This window comes from Thunnus maccoyii, chromosome 24 (assembly GCF_910596095.1).
Source record: "Thunnus maccoyii chromosome 24, fThuMac1.1, whole genome shotgun sequence".
NCBI lineage: Eukaryota > Metazoa > Chordata > Actinopteri > Scombriformes > Scombridae > Thunnus > Thunnus maccoyii.
In genome coordinates, this window is record NC_056556.1 from 1,499,821 (window position 1) to 1,520,608 (window position 20,788).

Genomic DNA, 20,788 nt, shown 5'->3' on the forward strand with positions numbered 1-20,788 from the left:
AGACAAAGAGGACTAAAGAAAAACAATATCCCAACATACCGGAGCTGAAAACTGAACCAAACTGAAGTCCAGAGCTCAGAGAAAACACATCAGATGTGATGGTTGCAACATAAACTCTTCCCTGTGCAAACATCATTATTTCACTTGTGTGATCATAATTGAAAACATAGAAAATAGAAACAGACTTCAGACAGACAGAAATGTATTGCTTTAATGTTCAGAGCGTCTAATTTTTTTATCAAAACAACAGCATCTATTACATTATTAAGAAAGAAAACTGGAAATAAATAGATAATATATGAGTATATTAAACAATAAAACATTATCTGAGTGAGGAGTCAAGAGGATTTAAACAATAAACCTGGAGGTGAACTTCATAACAGTTGCAGTTTAAGCCTTAATAACAAAATCTATATCTGTGTCTGTTTGTGTGTGTGTGTGTGTGTGTGTGTGTGTGTGTGTGTGTGTGTAGTGTGTAGCTCCAGCGGTTGACAGTCTGGTCGTTTGTGATGCACCATGAGATCCTCACGACCTTTGACCCTGCAGAAACACAGAGATGAAAAGACAGAGTGAGAAAGGAGAGGTGACTTTATGAAACAAACACCATAATACACCGGGGGCCGGTCTCACAAAGCAGGATTAGATTGCTAGCCAGCTAACTTTGGGGATAATCCTGGATTTTCTGTCTCATAAAGATACTTTGAGTTCATACAGAGTTCAGTTGCTATAGTAACAAATGCTCTAAGTTAACCAGAGCACAGAGCGACGTCCTCACGCACCAGAGCGACGTCCTCACGCACCAGAGAGACGTCCTCACACACCAGAGAGACGTCCTCACACACCAGAGAGACGTCCTCACACACCAGAGAGACGTCCTCACACACCAGAGTGACGTCCTCACACACCAGAGTGACGTCCTCACACACCAGAGTGACGTCCTCACTCACCAGAGCTACGTCCTCACACACCAGAGCGACGTCCTCACACACCAGAGCACAGAGCGACGTCCTCACTCACCAGAGCGACGTCCTCACTCACCAGAGCACAGAGCGACGTCCTCACTCACCAGAGCACAGAGCGACGTCCTCACTCACCAGAGCGACGTCCTCACACACCAGAGCGACATCATCACACACCAGAGTGACGTCCTCACTCACCAGAGCGACGTCCTCACACACCAGAGAGACGTCCTCACACACCAGAGTGACGTCCTCACTCACCAGAGCGACGTCCTCACTCACCAGAGCACAGAGCGATGTCCTCACTCACCAGAGCGACGTCCTCACACACCAGAGTGACGTCCTCACACACCAGAGCGACGTCATCACACACCAGAGCGATGTCATCACACACCAGAGCGACGTCCTCACACACCAGAGCACAGAGCGACGTCCTCACTCACCAGATCGATGTCCTCACACACCAGAGCGACGTCCTCACACACCAGAGCGACGTCTTCACACACCAGAGCGACGTCCTCACACACCAGAGCGACGTCCTCACACACCAGAGCGACGTCCTCACACACCAGAGCACAGAGCGACGTCCTCACACACCAGAGCGACGTCTTCACACACCAGAGCGACGTCCTCACACACCAGAGCGACGTCCTCACACACCAGAGCGACGTCCTCACACACCAGAGCGACGTCCTCACACACCAGAGCGACGTCTTCACACACCAGAGCGACGTCCTCACACACCAGAGCGACGTCCTCACTCACCAGAGCGACGTCCTCACACACCAGAGCATAGAGCGACGTCCTCACACACCAGAGAGACGTCTTCACACACCAGAGCGACGTCCTCACACACCAGAGCGACGTCCTCACACACCAGAGACGTCCTCACACACCAGAGTGACGTCCTCACACACCAGAGCGACGTCCTCACACACCAGAGAGACGTCCTCACACACCAGAGACGTCCTCACACACCAGAGAGACGTCCTCACTCACCAGAGAGACGTCCTCACACACCAGAGCGACATCATGAAAAACCAGAACACATTATAACGTAGTAAAAACCAGAGCACAGAGCGACGTCCTCATAAACCAACAAGTGAACCAAAGTCACTGTAAACTAAAGTAAATCCAGCTGAGCCACACTTGAACCGTTTTATTCAGTTCAACTGTTCTGACAAAAATCAAAAACTAAAACTAAAGTCGACTAACAGGAAACTAAAGTGGATCAAACTGATCGAAATCTTAATGATCTACAAAATAATGCTGATAAAAAAAAAAAAACAACTATAAAGTCAATCATATCGATCTAAATGACGCTGACGGAAAATTAAAGTTGACTCACTGAGGTCTGACCGCGAACACACACACACACACACACACACACGTACACACTCTGTTAAGTCACAGTTTGTTCTGAAACATGACAGCACTGACAGGAAGTGTGTGTTTCGGTGCGTGTGTTTTGTGTTTCGGTGTGTGTGTGTGTGTGCGTGGAGTGATAACAGGAATTTGGTTTCAGTGGTTTTTATTCATTCAGCCTTTAGTTTCATTTGCATTCACACTGACTGAAGTTACTGACCTAAAACCTCGAGCCAACTGACGCAGACTCTCTGCACTTTACTGACTTATTGCTCTGTTTGACTGCAGCGTAACAAACCACTTTTAAAAAGAGTTTTATAAAGACTCCATGAAGCACTTTACACTTCATTTAAAAAACACAGAAAGGCCTTGATGTGATCTTTACAAAAAGTGAGACAAAACTAAGCAATCAGCTGGATAACTGAACAACAGGTTTATGTTCTAGCCATCAGTTTTAATTCTTTCAACTTGAGAAATCCTAAATACTACAATACCCATGAGCCTCAGCTGCTGTGGCTGCAGAAGAAGCCAGAACATGTACTCATTTAAACTGCTCAGCGTTTTTTTTTTTTTAATCAGTTTCCTGTGCAGTTATCTTTAGCTTCAGATCAATTTTAAGCTCTTTGATTGGATGTTTCTAACTGAAATGCACCTTGGGAGTCGTAGTCCTTCAGTTTTTATATCCACAAGTTTTTGACTTTTTTATCAGAGAACCAAATACTGTATATGTGTACTTTACTTGAGTATTTCCATGTGATGCTACTTTATACTTCCACTACATTTATTTGACAGCTTTAGAGACTTTAGTAACTTTGCAGATCCAGATTATTGATACAAAATACAATCATCAAATAAACTGTGATGTATTATTATTGATAAAGCTGTCCAGCTGTATAGAGCTGCAACAATTAGTCGATTAATCAATTACTGATTGACAGAAAATTAATTGGCAAACATTTTGATAAACAATTAATAGTTTCGGTCATTTTTCAAGTAAAACTTTTTGGTTCCAGTTTTGAAAATGTGAGCATGTGCAGGACAGATGAACTGATAATGAGAATGAAAGTTAGTTGCAGCCCTACAGCCGTATATATAAAGCAGCTCTGCCTTTACTAGCTGCAACATTAAAGTGATGATTACACATTTATGCATTGTAATCCAATAATATAGTATAAATGTAACAACATGGCCTTTCCTCTGGTGCCTCCTGCAGGATAAACTTCAGGATGAGGAACTAAAAATCTCATTTTTATCATCTAGTTTTGCTCCTGTTTGACATTTGTGAAAACAGTGTTTCTTACTTTTTTGTTGGGTAGAGCGACAGTCAGCCCGGCCGGTGTCCTCGAACTCAGACTCAGCTTCTTCTTCCACAGATAATAAAACTCCACACACTGAGAGACGGACTTGGTCTGAACCTGAACACACGACAAACAACAACAAAGAAAGTCTAACGGACTCAGCTCATGTTTGATGATCTGCTGGACAAACAGAAGTTTAAAACTCACGGCTTTCTGGACGCTGCTGAAGTCTTTCTGATGAAGCTGCAGAGATTTAACCATCAGCTTCCTCTCTGCTTCGCTCCACATGACACCAGCTGGTTCAGCAAGGTGGGTTGATGATTAATTTATTGGAAATTTATTCTCATAACTTTCTGACATTGTTAAAAACAACTCTGATTTCCTACAATTGTTTATTTTGTATATATGTGGATGAAGAAGCAGCAGCTGACCTGAGGTTTCGGGAGTCGACAGCAGCTTCTCCACCGAAACCTGGAAACAGCAGAAAACTAAATCAGACAAACAGGAAGCACAAACACTCTATGGCCAAAAACAAAAAGCCTACATCATATTCTTTTGTCAAGAATACTTTCCTCAAGTATTTAATTTACTTGTTATGTGGTGAAAACAGCTTCTAACCGTAAAGTGAATTGTCCTCTAGTGGTTTTATTATACTCTATTATTAAAATGATATCAAAGGATACACAGAATTACCAAGAAAACTTTGAACAGTTACACATTCTGGGAAATAACCTCATCATCTTCTGTCTGTGCTCAGTACAGAGGTGGAGTCAGGATGTGGTTGACTTATCTTCGACTGGATTTGTGGTTATTTTAAGCAATTTTTAAATAGAGATCTGATCGAGGCAAGCAAAGTTTATTTATATAGCTCTTTCCACAGACACCAGTCACAAAGTGATGCAAACAAATGTAATAATAAGAAGGCATGGCTGCTTTTTGGGGCCCCTGTTAACCTCAGTATACATGGTGGTGCACTAGAGCTGAAATTATAGTTGCTTAATCAATTACTTTTAAATGCATTTTCGCACAAATGGACTTCACTGCTGCTAAAAAAGTGCACAACTATTATACATACTGTACAGATATATGTAAAAAGTCTTCACTGCTCTTTGAATTTGTCATGTTTTGTTGTCTTAAAACATTGAATCAAAAGGGATTTTTACCAGGAAGTCTCCTCTGGCCTCTGATAGGATGTGGAGGGCGTGCTCTGGGCTGGCCCCGCCCCCTGGCACCACGCTGGAGCGAGACATCGACAGGAGAGCTTCCACTGGACGAACAATGTGTCAATCATTAAGTAATCAATGATATAGTGATAATGATAATAATAATAATAATAATTGTGTCTTTTTGTGTGCGTCTACCTCTCTGTTGATTGGCAGGACGCTCCAGTACATCCCACGGCGTCCACAGCAGCAGTGCATCGTGGGAGTCAGAGGGGGCATATTTTCTGTCCTGAAGGGGCGGGATCTCAGCCTGGTAGCCCCGTCCCATATTGATCCGTCTGTGATTGACAGCTCAGGCTTAACAGGTGATCAGAGAGTGACATCATCGCAAAAAAAAAAAAAAAAAAAGAAGAATATCACATTACTTACGGCTTATTGATTCCTGTCGTTAGTGTTCCAGGAGGAGAAGGAGGGGCTGTCTCCATGGAAACAAGGTCACTGAGTCCATCTGCCAATCAGAAACACAAACATCAATTCCATTATCCAATCAGGTTTAAGGTGTTTAGAGTTCGTGTTGGTTATTAAAGAATTAAAGAATATGATTCATGAACGTCACATTCATTTTTTGCATAAATTTGTTGTAAAAAATTACTTTTTAAAAAATTCTTCATTCTTAAACATTTTTTGAACTAAGACTAAAACTTTTTTTTTGTAACCACAAGTTAAAATCATAAATCATTTATGAATGTTTGATGAATGAGACCCACAGTTTCTGTAACTATCAGCCAACACATACACATGTACTGATATATCAAAAATATGCTAAACTTTTAAGATTACATCAGCCCAGTCAGGCTCTATTATCATTTATTTAATTCATTAATTCAAAGATAAATTACAAAATAGATAAATAAGTTTGCATTTAAATGTTCCAATTCATCAAAAAACATTTATTAAACAGCAAAAATGCTGATAATTGATTAAATCTGGCAGTGACAGTAATTACAAAAACAGTGTTGACACATGCTAACATCATAGGCTCCGCCGTAGCCTACTCCGCTACTGTTGCAGCTGTAAAATGTTTAAAATGTGTAAAAAAAAAAAGAAATTCACACAACCCCCACGAAATGACTCGTTCAACTATCAGAATATGATCCATTCTGTCTGATAACATTTGGAAAGTCTGGAAGAGCCACGTGATTAAATTACTGTATCCTCATTCAAGTTAGCGGAGAGCTAACCGGAAGTTAGCCGCTCGCCTGGAGGGATTCTGCATTCATGCATTCACCGGCCAGCGCGGGAATGTTAAACCCGACACTGGATTCAAACTCTGTATACTGTGAAATACAGAGATTATAGATGATAGGCTTAATCAGCTCTGTGTGAACTCGTTTGGCTTGAATGTAACGGATGTTCATTAATATGTAAAAGTTGTGCACTGTAGGTTTAATTTAGAAAATAATTTGTGATATTTTGCGCCACCCTCAGGACAAACTTTACATTTTTTCAACAATGGGTAAGGCTGTAAGAATAGCTAATTCATCAGGATGTAGTTTGTTTGTTGCTGTGGGACTCTTGGCCTGTTTTATTTAACAATGAATGATGAATCGACTTACTGTATGAGTTGTGGAGCTGCACAGTCTGCGCTCTCTGCTGCCTCCTGGTGGTGAGGGAGCAGTACAGCCCCGGCCCCGCCCTGAGAGGACACAGCATGGGAGGAGGAGTGTAGTGACCTCTGCCACCATCACCCCTGGCAACAACTCCGTTACCACTGACAACTCCTCCACTGTCATCACCACCACCACTAGCGACTTTCCCACCGCCCCTAGCAACCGTTTCCTCTTCTTCCTTGGCAGTGTCGAGACGCATCAGGCTGCAATAGAGCACAGCGCCTCCGGTGGCTGAAGACTGGCGAGTGCATCTCCTCTGTTGTCCACTCCTACACACTTTGGACATGTCTTTGGATTGGACAGGCACAGAGACGGGTATCACCATGGAAACAGAGGGTTGGACAGGTGGGGAGGAGTTGTTGCCCTGGAGATAGAGAGGTGGAGAAATGAAACACAAATGAGGTCACTTTGCAATGCAGCTGTATGAAGTTTAAACAACAGGATGTTGTTTAAAGTATACTGAGGAGACTTTTGATACATTGATATTATGAGGACTCATGCACCATTTTTGGACAAGCTGGTACCCACAAGGTTAACCACTAAACTTGGTTTTTGGTTAGGGTAAAAGTTGAGGTTATGTATGTTGTAATTCTCAGTGGTGGAAAGTACCTTTTTGGCTTTTGACGTCTTACAAAAAGCAGTGTGTAGTCGGGGTCACATTTCACATGTCTATGAGTTGTTAACAGCTCCACCAAATAGTGATTTTTCCCTCTAAACTTCTCACATGCTTTCATTTACATAAATGTTCAAATGATCCAATATTTCAGCAAAAATCAAAGATTAGAGAAAAAGTCCAAAAACTGAAAACAGATTTGTGTATCAGAACTTTGTTTTTTCTTCTTTCCTCTCCCATTAATCATCTCACCACCCCTCAGATTTATCTGCTGACCCTTTGGAGGGGCCCCACCCCTAGGTTGGGAACCACTGGACTAAACTAGCTAACTGTATATAAAGTAGTGTAAACTAGCTCCACCTCCAGCAGCTACAACAGTAACATGCTGCTCTAACACTGATGCTTCACTATTAATAATCTAATGATGTCATATATAATAATATATCAGTCAGAGGGACCAAACCGCTACTTTTACTGCAATACTTTAACTACATCAAGCTCATAATACTTATGTACTTTTACTGCAATACTTTAACTACATCAAGCTCATAATACTTATGTCCTTTTACTGCAATACTTTAACTACATCAAGCTCATAATACTTATGTCCTTTTACTGCAATACTTTAACTACATCAAGCTCATAATACTTATGTCCTTCTACTGTAGGAGGATTTTTCATGCAGGACTTTTACTTGTAATGGAGTATTTTTACATTGTTGTATTGGTACTTTTACTGCAGTAAAGGATATGAATCCTTCTTCCACCACTGGTAATTCTGGTTTAAGTTAATTCAAAGTCATTCTATGTGATAAAAAGTTAATTTTGTGTGTGTTTGAACCTTGTTCAACCATGTAGCTGATCTGAAGCCGCTGTGGGAACGCATGTGACCGTTCAACGCTGGCAAACTCCTGAAGTCACGTTTACACACTGTACACATCAGCCTGTAACAAACACACAGTGTACATTTTAAAAAGTAAAGCAAAATGTTGAGGATATGAAACATTTAATACGTTTTACAATTTGTAATACTTTAAAATTATACTGCACATGCAAAGAGGCAAACATACAAAACTTTTATACATCATCATCATGATCATCTTCATCAAAGTTACCTGGAGTCTGGAGCCTTCGTGAGGTTTTCATGTTGAGGCTGTTTGATCTGAAAACAAACATTCATTTAGGAAATGTAGATCAATTCCAACAATAACATTTATGTATAATAAATAAGGTCAACAATGAAAATATGATGTAAACTTATCTATTAAAATATTTACTTACTTACTTTATGCACTTATGTAAGTGCCTACTTAAATGCGTTATTTAATTATTTATTTGCACACTTATTTATGCACTTACTTACATATTTATTTATTTTAAAGTTTTAAAAAATAAGTGTGAAATTAACTTTTTTCACTTATTTACATAATTATTCACACATTTTTAATGCACAAAGTAACGTATGCCCTTATTTCCAAGATTATTTATGTACTTGCTCATTTGCGCACTTACTTTTTAATTAATACTTATTTACACATTTATACATATATTTACTGTATTTACACACTAATTTAAGTACTAACTTATTTACTCACATGTTTATTTATTTATGCCTTTATTCATTTATGAATTTATTTACATTACTTTCTTATTTATGTTCTTATTGATGCACTTACTTGCATACTTACTTATATACACACTATTATTGTTTATATACTATTTGTTTGTTTTAAAAGCACGTACGAACATATTTATGCATTAATTGACTTATTTACACAGTTTCTTGAATATTTACCTATTAACAAACATATTTACTCACTTGTCCATTTGCTTATTTTTAGAACTAACTTGATTACATTTGAGATAATAACTGTTAGCAGTTAAAAAGTGAGATAACACACCCAGTTCCAGGACAAGTCTGGTTGACTATCTCCACCTCCTCCTCTTCCTCTTCCTCTTCCTCTTCCTCGTTTCCTTCCTCCTCCTGACTCTTCCCTCCAGCTCAGCCCAGCAGTGAGGCTTGGAGGCTGGGCAGCACTGCTGACATCCTGGCCGCTTCCCTGTGGAGGGAAACAGCTCTCTAGGCTACTGGCAGCATCAGGGAGGCCCGACTGGTTATGGATTGGCTCAGTTTGGCTCAGGACAACGTGTTGGCTCAGTTGGTGCTGGCTGGGGTCAGAGGTCACAGCATAGCTGTCAGACTCATGCAGACAGCAACTAATGGTTTTATCTCTGCTCAGCTGTGTGGATGTCTGTGTTTGAAACCCTAGTCTCTCTGTCCTGGGATGCATTTGAGGACCAGGACTGGAGATGGTAGGGGTCTGAGGGTAATGAGGACTTGGACCAGGGGTAGAGGGGCTACAGAAGGGCTGGGTGGCATTACTGTCATGGTAACTGTAGGGGACAAACTGGTTGCTGGAGAAGTCCTCTGCAGACAATGACCTGAACTCCACGGAACTCCGTCTCCCCAGGGGCACTCCTCCAGACAAGGATCCCAGTGGAGAGCACTGCAGCTGGGAGAGAGCTGGCTCCAGAGACCCCCAGGTGTCCACATCTGGACCAGGTGAGTTGCTCTGTCCGTACACATTGCCAGAAACGAGTGTTTGAGTCTCGTAGGGCAGTGTGTTTATGTTCTCCAACTTGGGTCTGTGGTGAGTTAGATCAGCATTGAACTGGTTCTGGTTCTGGTTCTGGGGATGGAAATCCAAGTATGATGTATCCTGGCTCTGTTTAAATCAAAGACAAATGGATTACAGTCAGTGGTGGAAGAAGTATTCAGATCCTTTACTTCAGTAAAAGTACCAATACAGCAATATAAAAATACTCCATTACAAGTAAAAGTCCTGCATGAAAAATCCTACTTCAGTAAAAGTATATAAGTAGGGGTCGGGCCCCTCCAAAGGGTCAGCAGATAAATCTGAAGGGTCGTGAGATGATTAATGGGAGAGGAAAGAGATATTTGGTGGAGCTGTTAACAACTCATAGACATGTGAAATGTGACCCCGACTACACACTGCTTTTTGTAAGATGTCAAAAGACAAAAAGGTTGGAAACCACTGGTTTCATCTTTAACAATGTGTTGTATTTTAAAAGCTTGTTATATTATCCATTGTGTCAAATCTTCATCTAGAAAGTAACTAAAGCTGTCAAATAAATGTAGTGGAGTAGAAAGTACAATATTTCCCTCTGAGTGGAAGTATAAAGTTATATAAAGTTTTTGTTTGAATATAACAGATTGGAGTAAATAACTGACTTACCTGGTGGGAGAAACTGTAGTTGTTGAGCAGGTAGGAAAGATCAGATGGTGGTTCAGATCCGCTCCAGTTTGAATGATCTAAATCTGCATCATGATTGTGGCTGGAAAGGAGGTGGTGAGGGGAGGTCACCTGGGGCTGACAGAGGTGAGGGGAGGTCACCTGGGGCTGACAGAGGTGAGGGGAGGTCACCTGGGGCTGATGGAGGTGAGGGGAGGTTACCTGGGGTTGACAGAGGTGGGGGGAGGTTACCTGGGGTTGATGGAGGTGGGGGGAGGTCACCTGGGGCTGAAAGTGGTGAGGGGAGGACTCCTGGGACTGGGGTACAAGGTAAGGGGAGGTTACAAGGGGATGTTGAAGGTGAGGGGAGGTCACCTGGGGATGTTGAAGGTGAGGGGAGGTTACCTGGGGATAGGCAAGGTGAGGGGAGGTTACCTGGTGCTGATGGTGGTGGTGGGGTGAGGTTACAAGGGGATGTTGAAGGTGAGGGGAGGTCACCTGGGGATGTTGAAGGTGAGGGGAGGTCACCTGGGGATGTTGAAGGTGAGGGGAGGTCACCTGGGGATGTTGAAGGTGAGGGGAGGATACCTGGGGATAAGGGAGGTGATGTGAGTTCACCTGGGCAAAAGGAAGTGTACATATAAATAATAAAGTACATGAGTGAGTAAGTGTGTAAACTAGTAAGTACATAAGTAAGCACGTTAAAAGGTACATAAGTGTGTAAATAAGTACTTAAGTAATTACATTGGTATATCTGTAAGTAAGTATGTAAATTGGTCTATAAATAAGTACGTGAATATATGTGATTAAATAATTACATGTGCCAGTGGATAAATAAATCAACAAGTGAGTGCTTCAGTAAGTAAGTGTGAAAAGTACATCAATAAGTAGACAAGTGCATAAAAAAGTAAAAGCGCAGATAAGTAAATATACATAAATATGTGATTATGGGGCTTAAATACTGAAGTGTGTAAATGAGGAGGAGTGCATCAATAAATAGTTGTTAAAATGCATAAATGCATAAATAAGTAAGTAATTAAAAGGTGAGTGCCTAAATACTTAAGTGCATAAATAAGTATACATAAGGACATAAGGAAGTGCATAAATAAGCGCAGAAAGTAAATACAGTGAATAAATAAGTAAAAAAAGCAGTCTACTAAAAAGGCAATAGCTTAAATAAGTTAGTGACTGGATAAGTGCACAAGTAAGTGTGAAAATAAGTACAATAACACTTGAGTGCATAAATAAATAAGTGTAAAAAAGTACATAGTAAGTACCTTGTCATGAGGAAGGTTGCCATGATTCCTGAGTGACGAGGGGGAGAAGACTGGAGGAGGTGAGGGACTGAAAGGAGATGACTGTGAAACAGAGGAGTGATGGATGATGGGGGGAGGACAGGAAGTGGAGAATGTCCACAAGTCAGACATGATGTCAGACACACACACACCTGCTAACATTCAATGTGTGTGTGTTTATGTGCATAATTATATGTGTATGTGGCAGATTGTGTGTTATCTTCACGACGCCTTCACATGGATCTGATGAAGCTCTGCAAAATGACACAAATAAAGTCTGATTAACTTTGAGGTGATCTGGTATGAGAAAATAATGGACAAGGTGGAGTCCATTGTTGTCTCTATGTGGACACCTGTGAGTCATTGTTGTCTCTATGTGGACACCTGTGAGTCATTGTTGTCTCTATGTGGACACCTGTGAGTCGTTACTGTCTCTATGTGGACACCTGTGAGTCGTTACTGTCTCTATGTGGACACCTGTGAGTCATTGTTGTCTCTATGTGGACACCTGTGAGTCGTTACTGTCTCTATGTGGACACCTGTGAGTCGTTACTGTCTCTATGTGGACACCTGTGAGTCGTTATTGTCTCTATGTGGACACCTGTGAGTCATTATTGTCTCTATGTGGACACCTGTGAGTCATTACTTTCTCTATGTGGACACCTGTGAGTCATTACTGTCTCTATGTGGACACCTGTGAGTCATTACTTTCTCTATGTGGACACCTGTGAGTCATTACTGTCTCTATGTGGACACCTGTGAGTCGTTATTGTCTCTATGTGGACACCTGTGAGTCATTACTGTCTCTATGTGGACACCTGTGAGTCATTACTTTCTCTATGTGGACACCTGTGAGTCATTATTGTCTCTATGTGGACACCTGTGAGTCGTTATTGTCTCTATGTGGACACCTGTGAGTCATTACTGTCTCTATGTGGACACCTGTGAGTCGTTATTGTCTCTATGTGGACACCTGTGAGTCATTATTGTCTCTATGTGGACACCTGTGAGTCATTACTGTCTCTATGTGGACACCTGTGAGTCATTACTGTCTCTATGTGGACACCTGTGAGTCGTTACTTTCTCTATGTGGACACCTGTGAGTCGTTACTGTCTCTATGTGGACACCTGTGAGTCGTTATTGTCTCTATGTGGACACCTTTGAGTCATTATTGTCTCTATGTGGACACCTGTGAGTCATTACTGTCTCTATGTGGACACCTGTGAGTCATTACTTTCTCTATGTGGACACCTGTGAGTCATTATTGTCTCTATGTGGACACCTGTGAGTCATTACTGTCTCTATGTGGACACCTGTGAGTCGTTATTGTCTCTATGTGGACACCTGTGAGTCGTTATTGTCTCTATATAGACACCTCTAAGTCGTTATTGTCTCTATATAGACACCTCTAAGTTGTTATTGTCTCAACGTGGACACTTGTGAGTCGTTATTGTCTTTATATAGACACCTCTAAGTTGTTATTGTCTCTATATAGACACCTCTAAGTTGTTATTGTCTCAACGTGGACACTTGTGAGTCGTTATTGTCTTTATATAGACACCTCTAAGTTGTTATTGTCTCTACATGGACACTTGTGAGTCGTTATTGTCTTTATATAGACACCTCTAAGTTGTTATTGTCTCTACATGGACACTTGTGAGTCGTTATTGTCCCTATATAGACACCTCTAAGTTGTTATTGTCTCTATATAGACACCTCTAAGTTGTTATTGTCTCTATATAGACACCTCTAAGTCGTTATTGTCTCTATATAGACACCTCTAAGTCGTTATTGTCTCTATATAGACACCTCTAAGTCGTTTTTGTCTCTATATAGACACCTCTAAGTTGTTATTGTCTCTACATGGACACCTGTGAGTCATTATTGTCTTAACATGGATGCCTGTGAGTCATCTTTGTCTCTATGTGGACACCTGGAAGTCACTATTTTCTCCAGCTTCTCTAGTTTACTGACAGCATTTAAATTTTCTGAAACATGACAGTGTTTAAACTGGTGTTATTAAATTTCAGCGTTTAGTGAAATGTTTAAGTCAACATGTAACAGTTTGTCTTCTGTAACTGACGACATACAGACCGCACAGCAGCTGTGCGTGCCTATATGACTAAGTGTGAATGTGAGATAACGAGACACTTCTAAGAATTCGCGCCCAGAGACGATTAAAATGCACCTTCTCTTAAAGTGACACCCTCTTGTTCTAGATGTGAAAACTGACTTTCACATGAAAACTAATACCGATCTGAGTTGTTAGTATTTTGTTGTTCATAAACAGCTAACAAGCAGAACTTCACAGACATTTCTGATTTTTTTAAAATTTGTTTTTAAATTTGATGTGGAACTGTGGTCACATTTGGGTCATTTCCTCTTCAATCTGTCAGCAGCATAGAGATATTTGAAATGAAATGTATAAATCACAGACTATATAGCAGATTTATAGTGTTGCATCTGACAAATGAAAGATGTAAAGAGGGATAAAAAACAAGCAGAGTGTCATAGTACTGATCTTACATTTAGCTTAACATTTAAAATCTGAAGGAAAATAACCTCTCACCTGAAACATCATCGACTCCGACTGACTGACTCTGTGTGAGTGTGTGTGAGTGTGAGTGTGAGTGTGTTGTCAGGATGTGGTCACATGTTCTTCCTCTCTCTGGTCGTCTCTTTAGACACTCTGCTTCTTCCTCATCTCATGACGATGTCAGACACTGAGGAGACAGAAGAGCTTAAAAAACTAACAATCAAAAAATGACTAAAAATATTTATATAATAAAATTAGTTTTAATCAGTGAATTCTGATCTTTATATGATGTTATCAGTATGGATATATGTTCAGAATTAAAACAGAAATTAAGTTTTCTCTTGTTATATGATCATCCAAAACCTCCATAAAACTATTTTTTAAGTTGCTGTTTTTCCATTATGTTTCCCAAAACTCAAGAAAATGTATTAATTCAAAATTTGCTAAATAACTGATGAGATCTTTGGGATTTAACTAATTAATGGGCTCCTACTTTACAGACCCTTTCATGTGAGAAAAAAAGACTAACAAGCTTTTTATTGAATTCATGTATCTTATTCTACATTCTCATTTATTTTTTATTTCATTATTTTATACCCAGACAAAGATCTGTCATGTTGGGCGGCTGTGGCTCAGGAGGTAAAGTGGTTCAATCTCTGGCCATCAGTGTGTGTGTGTGTGTGTGTGTGTGTGTGTGTGTGTGTGTGTGTGTGTGTGTGACAGAAAGAGAGAGAGAGAGAGAGAGAGAGAGAATGGGGGAGTGAGCAATAGCAACAGCATGGCAGCCATCAGTCTATGAATGTGTGTGAATGGGTGAATGTTGCATGTAGTGTAAAGCGCTTTGAGTGGTCGGTAGACTAGCAAAGTGCTTTATAAATGCATTAGATTAATGTCCAGTCCGTCATCACTCTGCGCCGCTTTACTGTAGATCATGTAGATTGATTTTGGTTGAGGGTCGGAACATTTCTCCGGCAGATCGCAGCGCTGCACGGCGACTTTACAGTTAGGGACCGAGGTCAGAGCCAAGTGTCAAGGTACAAACAATCAAACCGGAAAAGCTTTTCTTGCTATTTTAAGCTTCACAATAAAGGCACTGTGCTGTTCAACATGTAATGGAGAATGCACTAAATGTACATACATAATAATAAAATAGCAGTTTAACCTTTGGTGTAATTTGGTGTTAAATCGTACATACATACATCACATTTAACAACAAACTAACTGATCATACAGAGATATTAACAGAGAGAAATAAAGACTAAATAGAAATAAAACACTACATGTATATACTGTATTTAACAAAAACATTTTCATAACCGTCTTTCCTTTAACATATACTGACACACTATAATCAGCCTGATTGAAGAACGTAAACTCCTCCACAGGTCGTTGAAATTTATTTGGTAATTTGTAGTTTGTGGCTGTCGCCGCCTTTGTTTTGAAGGCCGAGGGCGGAAGTTGTTTGTCGTTTGTCTCTTCTGACGTCACCGGCTCGGTTCTTCTTCGGTTCAGGTCAGAATGAGAGAAACCGTCTTCAGCTCTATTTTCATACATTCTGTCAAACTGTTTTGTTAACGACTGTTTGTTTAAATTGAAATAATTAAAGTTTCGGTTTGTCTTTTAATGGCGCGAAGAGAATTCACAGCGAAGCTAATGCTAAAGCTAACTACAGGCTCTTCCGGTGTAGTTTACTGTAGGATGGGTCAGTGATGTCATTTACTGAAGTAGTTTATAAAAACTAAATCTGTAGTTCATGAAAGACAAATTAATCCAACAACAGCTTCTTAAAATGAGCCGATATGTGACTGTAAACTGATATAAAGCTTCCAGGAATTATCTGTAATGTCATTTTATTCTGATTTTAGTGAAAACAGAGACTGTGTACAGTTGATACTTTAAATTAATTAGCTAATTTAATTAGTTGTCAGTTGCAGACAAATTGGTAGTTTGTTTACATGCAGGCGTTCAATGCAATTTATATTATTATTATATTACTTTTCTAGTCATGTAATAACAATAAATGAATATTTTTCTGGATTTAAAAGGGGCCTTTCTTCTTAATAAGATTCCTCCAAGACAGTGGTTCTCAAAGTGGGGTCCAGGGACCCCCAGGGGTCCTTAAGGGGATTCCAGGGGGTCCCCAGCAAAAAGGGGAATGATTTATTTCCACTATAATTCCATCCATAAGTAACATAATGTGACTGTTTCGGTCATGGGCTTCATACACTTTTTTAAGTAATAAAACATCTAAAAGCAAAAATGTTACCAGACAGGGGTCCCTGGTTTAATGTGTGTCCATTTAGGGGTCCTTGATGTGAAAAAGTTGGGGAACCACTGGTCTAGGAGTCAACAACAGTTTATAAAGTTAATGCAACTAGATGAACCAAATTCAAATAGTTTCAGAATTTGTCCCAGATTTACAGCTGCAGCTGGAGTGTCTACAGCTGCAGGTAATTACATGTCAACTCAACAGGCTTTTACATTAAAATGCATTCAGACATAGGAAATATATCAATGAAAAATATAATTAATACAGCCTGAACAATGATAGATTTTTGTGACTGATACTGAAGACATTATAACAAAACTTCGGCCAATATTTTGGTTCTCACTTAAGTACATAACATAAAAAGTCCGAATTCTCTGATTCCAGCTTCTTAAATGTGAATATTTTCTGGTTTCTTTAGTCCTTTATGACAGTAAACTGAATATCTTTGGGTTGTGGACAAAACAAGACATTTGAGGACATCATCTTGGTCTTTGGGAAACAATGATCAACATTTTTCACCATTTTCTGACATTTTATAAACCAAACGACTAATCGATTAATCAAGAAAATAATCGGCAGATTAATCGATAATGAAAATAATTGTTAGTTGCAGCCCCAGCTGTAACGATTATTTTATTGTATATAGTAAAACATAAATAATATTAGTAGATAATATTAATATATAAATAATCTTTAGAGAAAAGTCTGAGCTGGCATCTTCAAATGTTTTATCAGACCAACAGTCCAGAACACAAATATATTCAGTCTACAGTCTAAAAGACAGAAAAACAGCTAATCTAATCCCAAATTATTGGAACTTTTGCTTAACAAATGACTTTAACACTTAATCAGTTATCAAAGTTGTTTTCTGTCAGTTGATGAATCAGTTCAGCCTTAAATCACACACTTCTTTCAGAAAAAAATGCACCGAACATCTTTTTTTTATATTTGCACAAAAAATAAGTGAACTGTAAAAAGGTTTTAAAACTGTTTTTATGAAAAATATTTGGTTTTAACATGTAGTTTTCCTCTCATTGTTATTAGACGTGGATCTTTTTCTCGCTCTAGATGTTTCAAGCATGTGGAGGTGAAGAAGAACCGTAAACGCCATGATGTCACACATCAGAAGGACGTTGTCTCTTCTCAGAGGCTGTTCGGGTGTTTGCAGGTGTCAGACTCGTACCTGCAGCAGTCTGTTGACGGCCTCTGGCGGTGACGCGTCAGGGTTCGTCCTGCTCTCCCGGTCCACAGACGTTTATCAGAACCTGGCTTTGGAGGACTGGATCGACGCCAAGGTGGACCTGCAGCAGCGTAGCATCCTGCTGCTGTGGAGGAACCGGCCAGCCGTGGTCATCGGACGCCACCAGAACCCCTGGACTGAGTGCAACCTGCCAGCCATGAGGCGGGCGGGGATCCCTCTGGCCCGCAGGCGGAGCGGCGGCGGGACGGTCTTCCATGACCTCGGGAACCTCAACCTGACCTTCTTCACCTCCAAGAAGGCGTACGACCGGCAGAGGAACCTGAAGGTCGTCACAGAGGCGCTGAGGAAGCTGCGACCTGAGCTGGACGTCCAGGCCACCGACAGATTCGACATTTTATTGAAAGGACACTACAAGATCTCAGGTATTGAACTTTAAGCAGGGCCCTAGACCAGATTTTAGATCGGAGTCCCCAAAAAAGTGCAACCTCCAGTCCAAGATATGAATTCACACTAAAACCAACTGCCACAATGGTTCCTCCAGTCCTCCCAGTCCTCCAGACAAAAAGACAAGTGGGGGTCAAGGTGTCATCCAATGAGTGTTTGGTGGCATTTTGCCTGAAGTAGCACATGAAGGTTGGTGACTGAACAGTAAGGCTTTGGAAAATCAAACCAGATGAAAATCCATGCAAGTTAATGGGGAAAGACGTTAAGAAAGGAGACCCCCACTTGGCGACCTGTGCCACATCCAGACCCCCACTTCAAGAAGTGAGAGAATAGGAAACGTGTAGCAGGAAGACGTTTGTGTCTTTCAGGCGTCTGATGTAGAAACATTTAAAGGTGAGCTGATGCTCGACACGTCAGGAACGTCTTTACATCCATAGATCCTGATCTGTTTAACCCTTTGTTTCTCTTTTAGGTGGCAGATTTTAACTTTTAACTGTAGATAAACTGCTGCAGACAGAAACTTGCGTTTTTAATGTGATGCTTCTTGAGAAAAGTTGTTTGGCGATTAGTTTGAAGATAAAAATGTGCTTTCTCATCACAAAATACTTCTTGTTATGATGTTAGGAGCTTTCATTGTGAAACATGAGTAATTACAGAAATTAGAGAAACATCCAATCAGAGAGCTTCAAATTCTGCTGCTTTTGTAGAATTTATTGAATAATGTACATAAAATTTAAAGGATAATTCCGGTTTATTATAACTTGAGTCTGATTTGGTAGGTTTTTCGATTTTTATCAATAATTACAACATCGCGATCAATAAGAAGAAGTCTGACACGTCGGAAACTACAGATGAAATTATTAATCAATTAAAAGAAAATGAATCAACAGCGATTTTGATAATCGTTTTGATTAATCGTTAATCAAAATGGTTCACTTGTATTTAGTTTAGATTGATGAGAAAATGTGATTGATTAGATAAAGAGTCAGAATCATCACAAGTAGTCAGTTAATTGTTTAGTTAATCAATAGCAAATTATAATTTTAAGTTATTTCTCAACATTCACACAAACAAACATTTGAAGATGGCACCTTGGACTTTTCACTGTTTTTGATCGATTAATTAAAAAAAAAATGTGACTAATCAATCGAAAACAATCATTAGTTGAGTTATCAGAGAACTCCAGATTCCAAAGGTCGACTTTATAAGAAAGATCAATCAATTCAAGTTTCAATTTGGGATCAATTCAGCTCATTTTGATTTGCTTTGTCTAAATTTTCAAAAATATTGAAGATTTGAACCATAAAGACCAAATTCAGTTGTTGTTGTTGTTTTTATTGTTGTTGTTGTCGTCTCCAGGCAGCGCGTCCAGACTCAGCAGGAAGTCGTCGTACCATCACTGCACTCTGCTGCACTCCGCCGACCGCTCCGCCCTCGCCGCCGTGCTCCGCCCCTCCTGCCCCGGTATCCACAGCAACGCCACGCCCAGCGTCCCCTCACCTGTCGCCAACCTGGTGGACCACGCCCCCTCGCTGCAGTGGGAGGAGCTGCTGGACGCACTGGCGGACCAGTACAACGCAGGTACTGGTTAACTGGAGAGAAAAACATTAACAGAAGGACGATAATGTGATAGATCAACGAGGCCCCCTGCTGGTCAGATACTGTCACTGCAGCAGCAGACGAACTCATGATTTAGGGCCTCTTCTATTAATCTGTTGATTATTTTCTGGATTGATCGATTAGTTTGATCTGTAAAATGTCTTGTTTTGTCCACAACACAAAGACATTCAAGTTTACTGTCAGAGAAGTTTAAAGAAACCAGAAAATATTCACATTTGAGAAGCTGGAATCAGAGAATTTGGACATTTTTACCAAAAAAAAAATCACTGATTAATTTTCTGTCGTTCGACTCATCGTTGCAGCTCTAAATTATTTCTTGTTAAACTGGTAAAAGACGGCAAAGCACTTATAATAAAGTAGAACCAAGGAAAAATACACATTTATGCTCATTAAATAGAACATAAAATTAACTCGGCAAGAACTGTCACCCCTTAATTAATCTTTATTACTGTTCTAATTAAACTGTAGATTAATTAGAGATCAAACTAGAAGATACAGGAGCTGATATTTGGTGTTTAATTAAAATGAGAACAGTTTTTACTCATGAAGAGATGTTACGCTGCGTTCAAGTCATATCGGACTTATCGAAATGAAACCAAACAACAAGCACAAGCTGCTTTTACAGAAATCATTTAGTTGCAACCAGACGACTGCAGATGATGTATGTTTCAGGTTCAGGCGTCGATCTCTCCGTTTATTCTCTCAACACACAAATAGGCCTCGATACGAGTCAGGAAGTTAACTCTGACGTACTGTTTAGTTCATTTAAGAGCAGTAAAATTCATTCTCTTCTCCTCATGTGACCCAGAATATACAAACATGGAAATATTTTTGTGCATCTTATTCAGAAATGTTGCATTCAAGTACATTAATTAAAATAATGATGGCTGTTCTCCTGTTTTATGTAACAAAGGACCTTTATATAATGTGATTGTAAATGTTTTTTTCTCCATAAACAAATAGTATAAAACCTAAAGAATAAACTCTCTCTGCTCCCTGAAAGCTTCGTTAATGATTAATCACACTTTTATTAATTAGATTTGAAGTTCAGACGTTTGGTTTAGAGATTAATTATGACTGAGGGGTCATAATTAATATCCT

General features: G+C 40.1%; 3 protein-coding genes across 6 annotated transcripts in view; 1 reads left to right on the forward strand and 2 right to left on the reverse strand.

Moving 5' to 3' along the window:
- Positions 1-20,788, reverse strand: part of LOC121891678 (protein NLRC3-like) — a 1,105,688-nt gene that overhangs the window by 941,256 nt on the left and 143,644 nt on the right. The gene's annotated exons all lie outside the window — the stretch shown is intronic.
- Positions 1-20,788, reverse strand: part of LOC121892409 — a 23,519-nt gene continuing 2,731 nt past the window's right edge. Inside the window, exons 2-15 of the mRNA XM_042405446.1 lie at positions 14,187-14,340; positions 11,599-11,870; positions 10,325-10,909; positions 8,969-9,793; positions 8,183-8,229; positions 7,909-8,011; positions 6,402-6,819; positions 5,215-5,293; positions 4,984-5,123; positions 4,786-4,889; positions 4,054-4,093; positions 3,830-3,918; positions 3,626-3,739; positions 1-540 (exon numbers count right to left, since the gene is read on the reverse strand). Of these exons, the coding sequence (XP_042261380.1) occupies positions 526-540; positions 3,626-3,739; positions 3,830-3,918; positions 4,054-4,093; positions 4,786-4,889; positions 4,984-5,123; positions 5,215-5,293; positions 6,402-6,819; positions 7,909-8,011; positions 8,183-8,229; positions 8,969-9,793; positions 10,325-10,909; positions 11,599-11,778 (2,739 nt within the window). The 5' untranslated portion in view covers positions 11,779-11,870; positions 14,187-14,340 and the 3' untranslated portion in view covers positions 1-525. The remainder of the gene's footprint in view (positions 541-3,625; positions 3,740-3,829; positions 3,919-4,053; positions 4,094-4,785; positions 4,890-4,983; positions 5,124-5,214; positions 5,294-6,401; positions 6,820-7,908; positions 8,012-8,182; positions 8,230-8,968; positions 9,794-10,324; positions 10,910-11,598; positions 11,871-14,186; positions 14,341-20,788) is intronic.
- lipt1 (lipoyltransferase 1) overlaps positions 9,547-20,788 on the forward strand; it is an 11,780-nt gene continuing 538 nt past the window's right edge. Inside the window, exons 1-3 of one of the 4 annotated variants that reach the window (XM_042404277.1) lie at positions 9,547-9,630; positions 17,467-18,045; positions 19,427-19,648. In XM_042404277.1, the coding sequence (XP_042260211.1) occupies positions 17,532-18,045; positions 19,427-19,648 (736 nt within the window). In that variant the 5' untranslated portion in view covers positions 9,547-9,630; positions 17,467-17,531. Of the gene's footprint in view, positions 9,631-15,572; positions 15,666-15,686; positions 15,856-17,466; positions 18,046-19,426; positions 19,649-20,788 lie in introns of those variants that run through there. The other 3 variants (XM_042404276.1, XM_042404279.1, XM_042404278.1) reach the window with 3 other exon arrangements.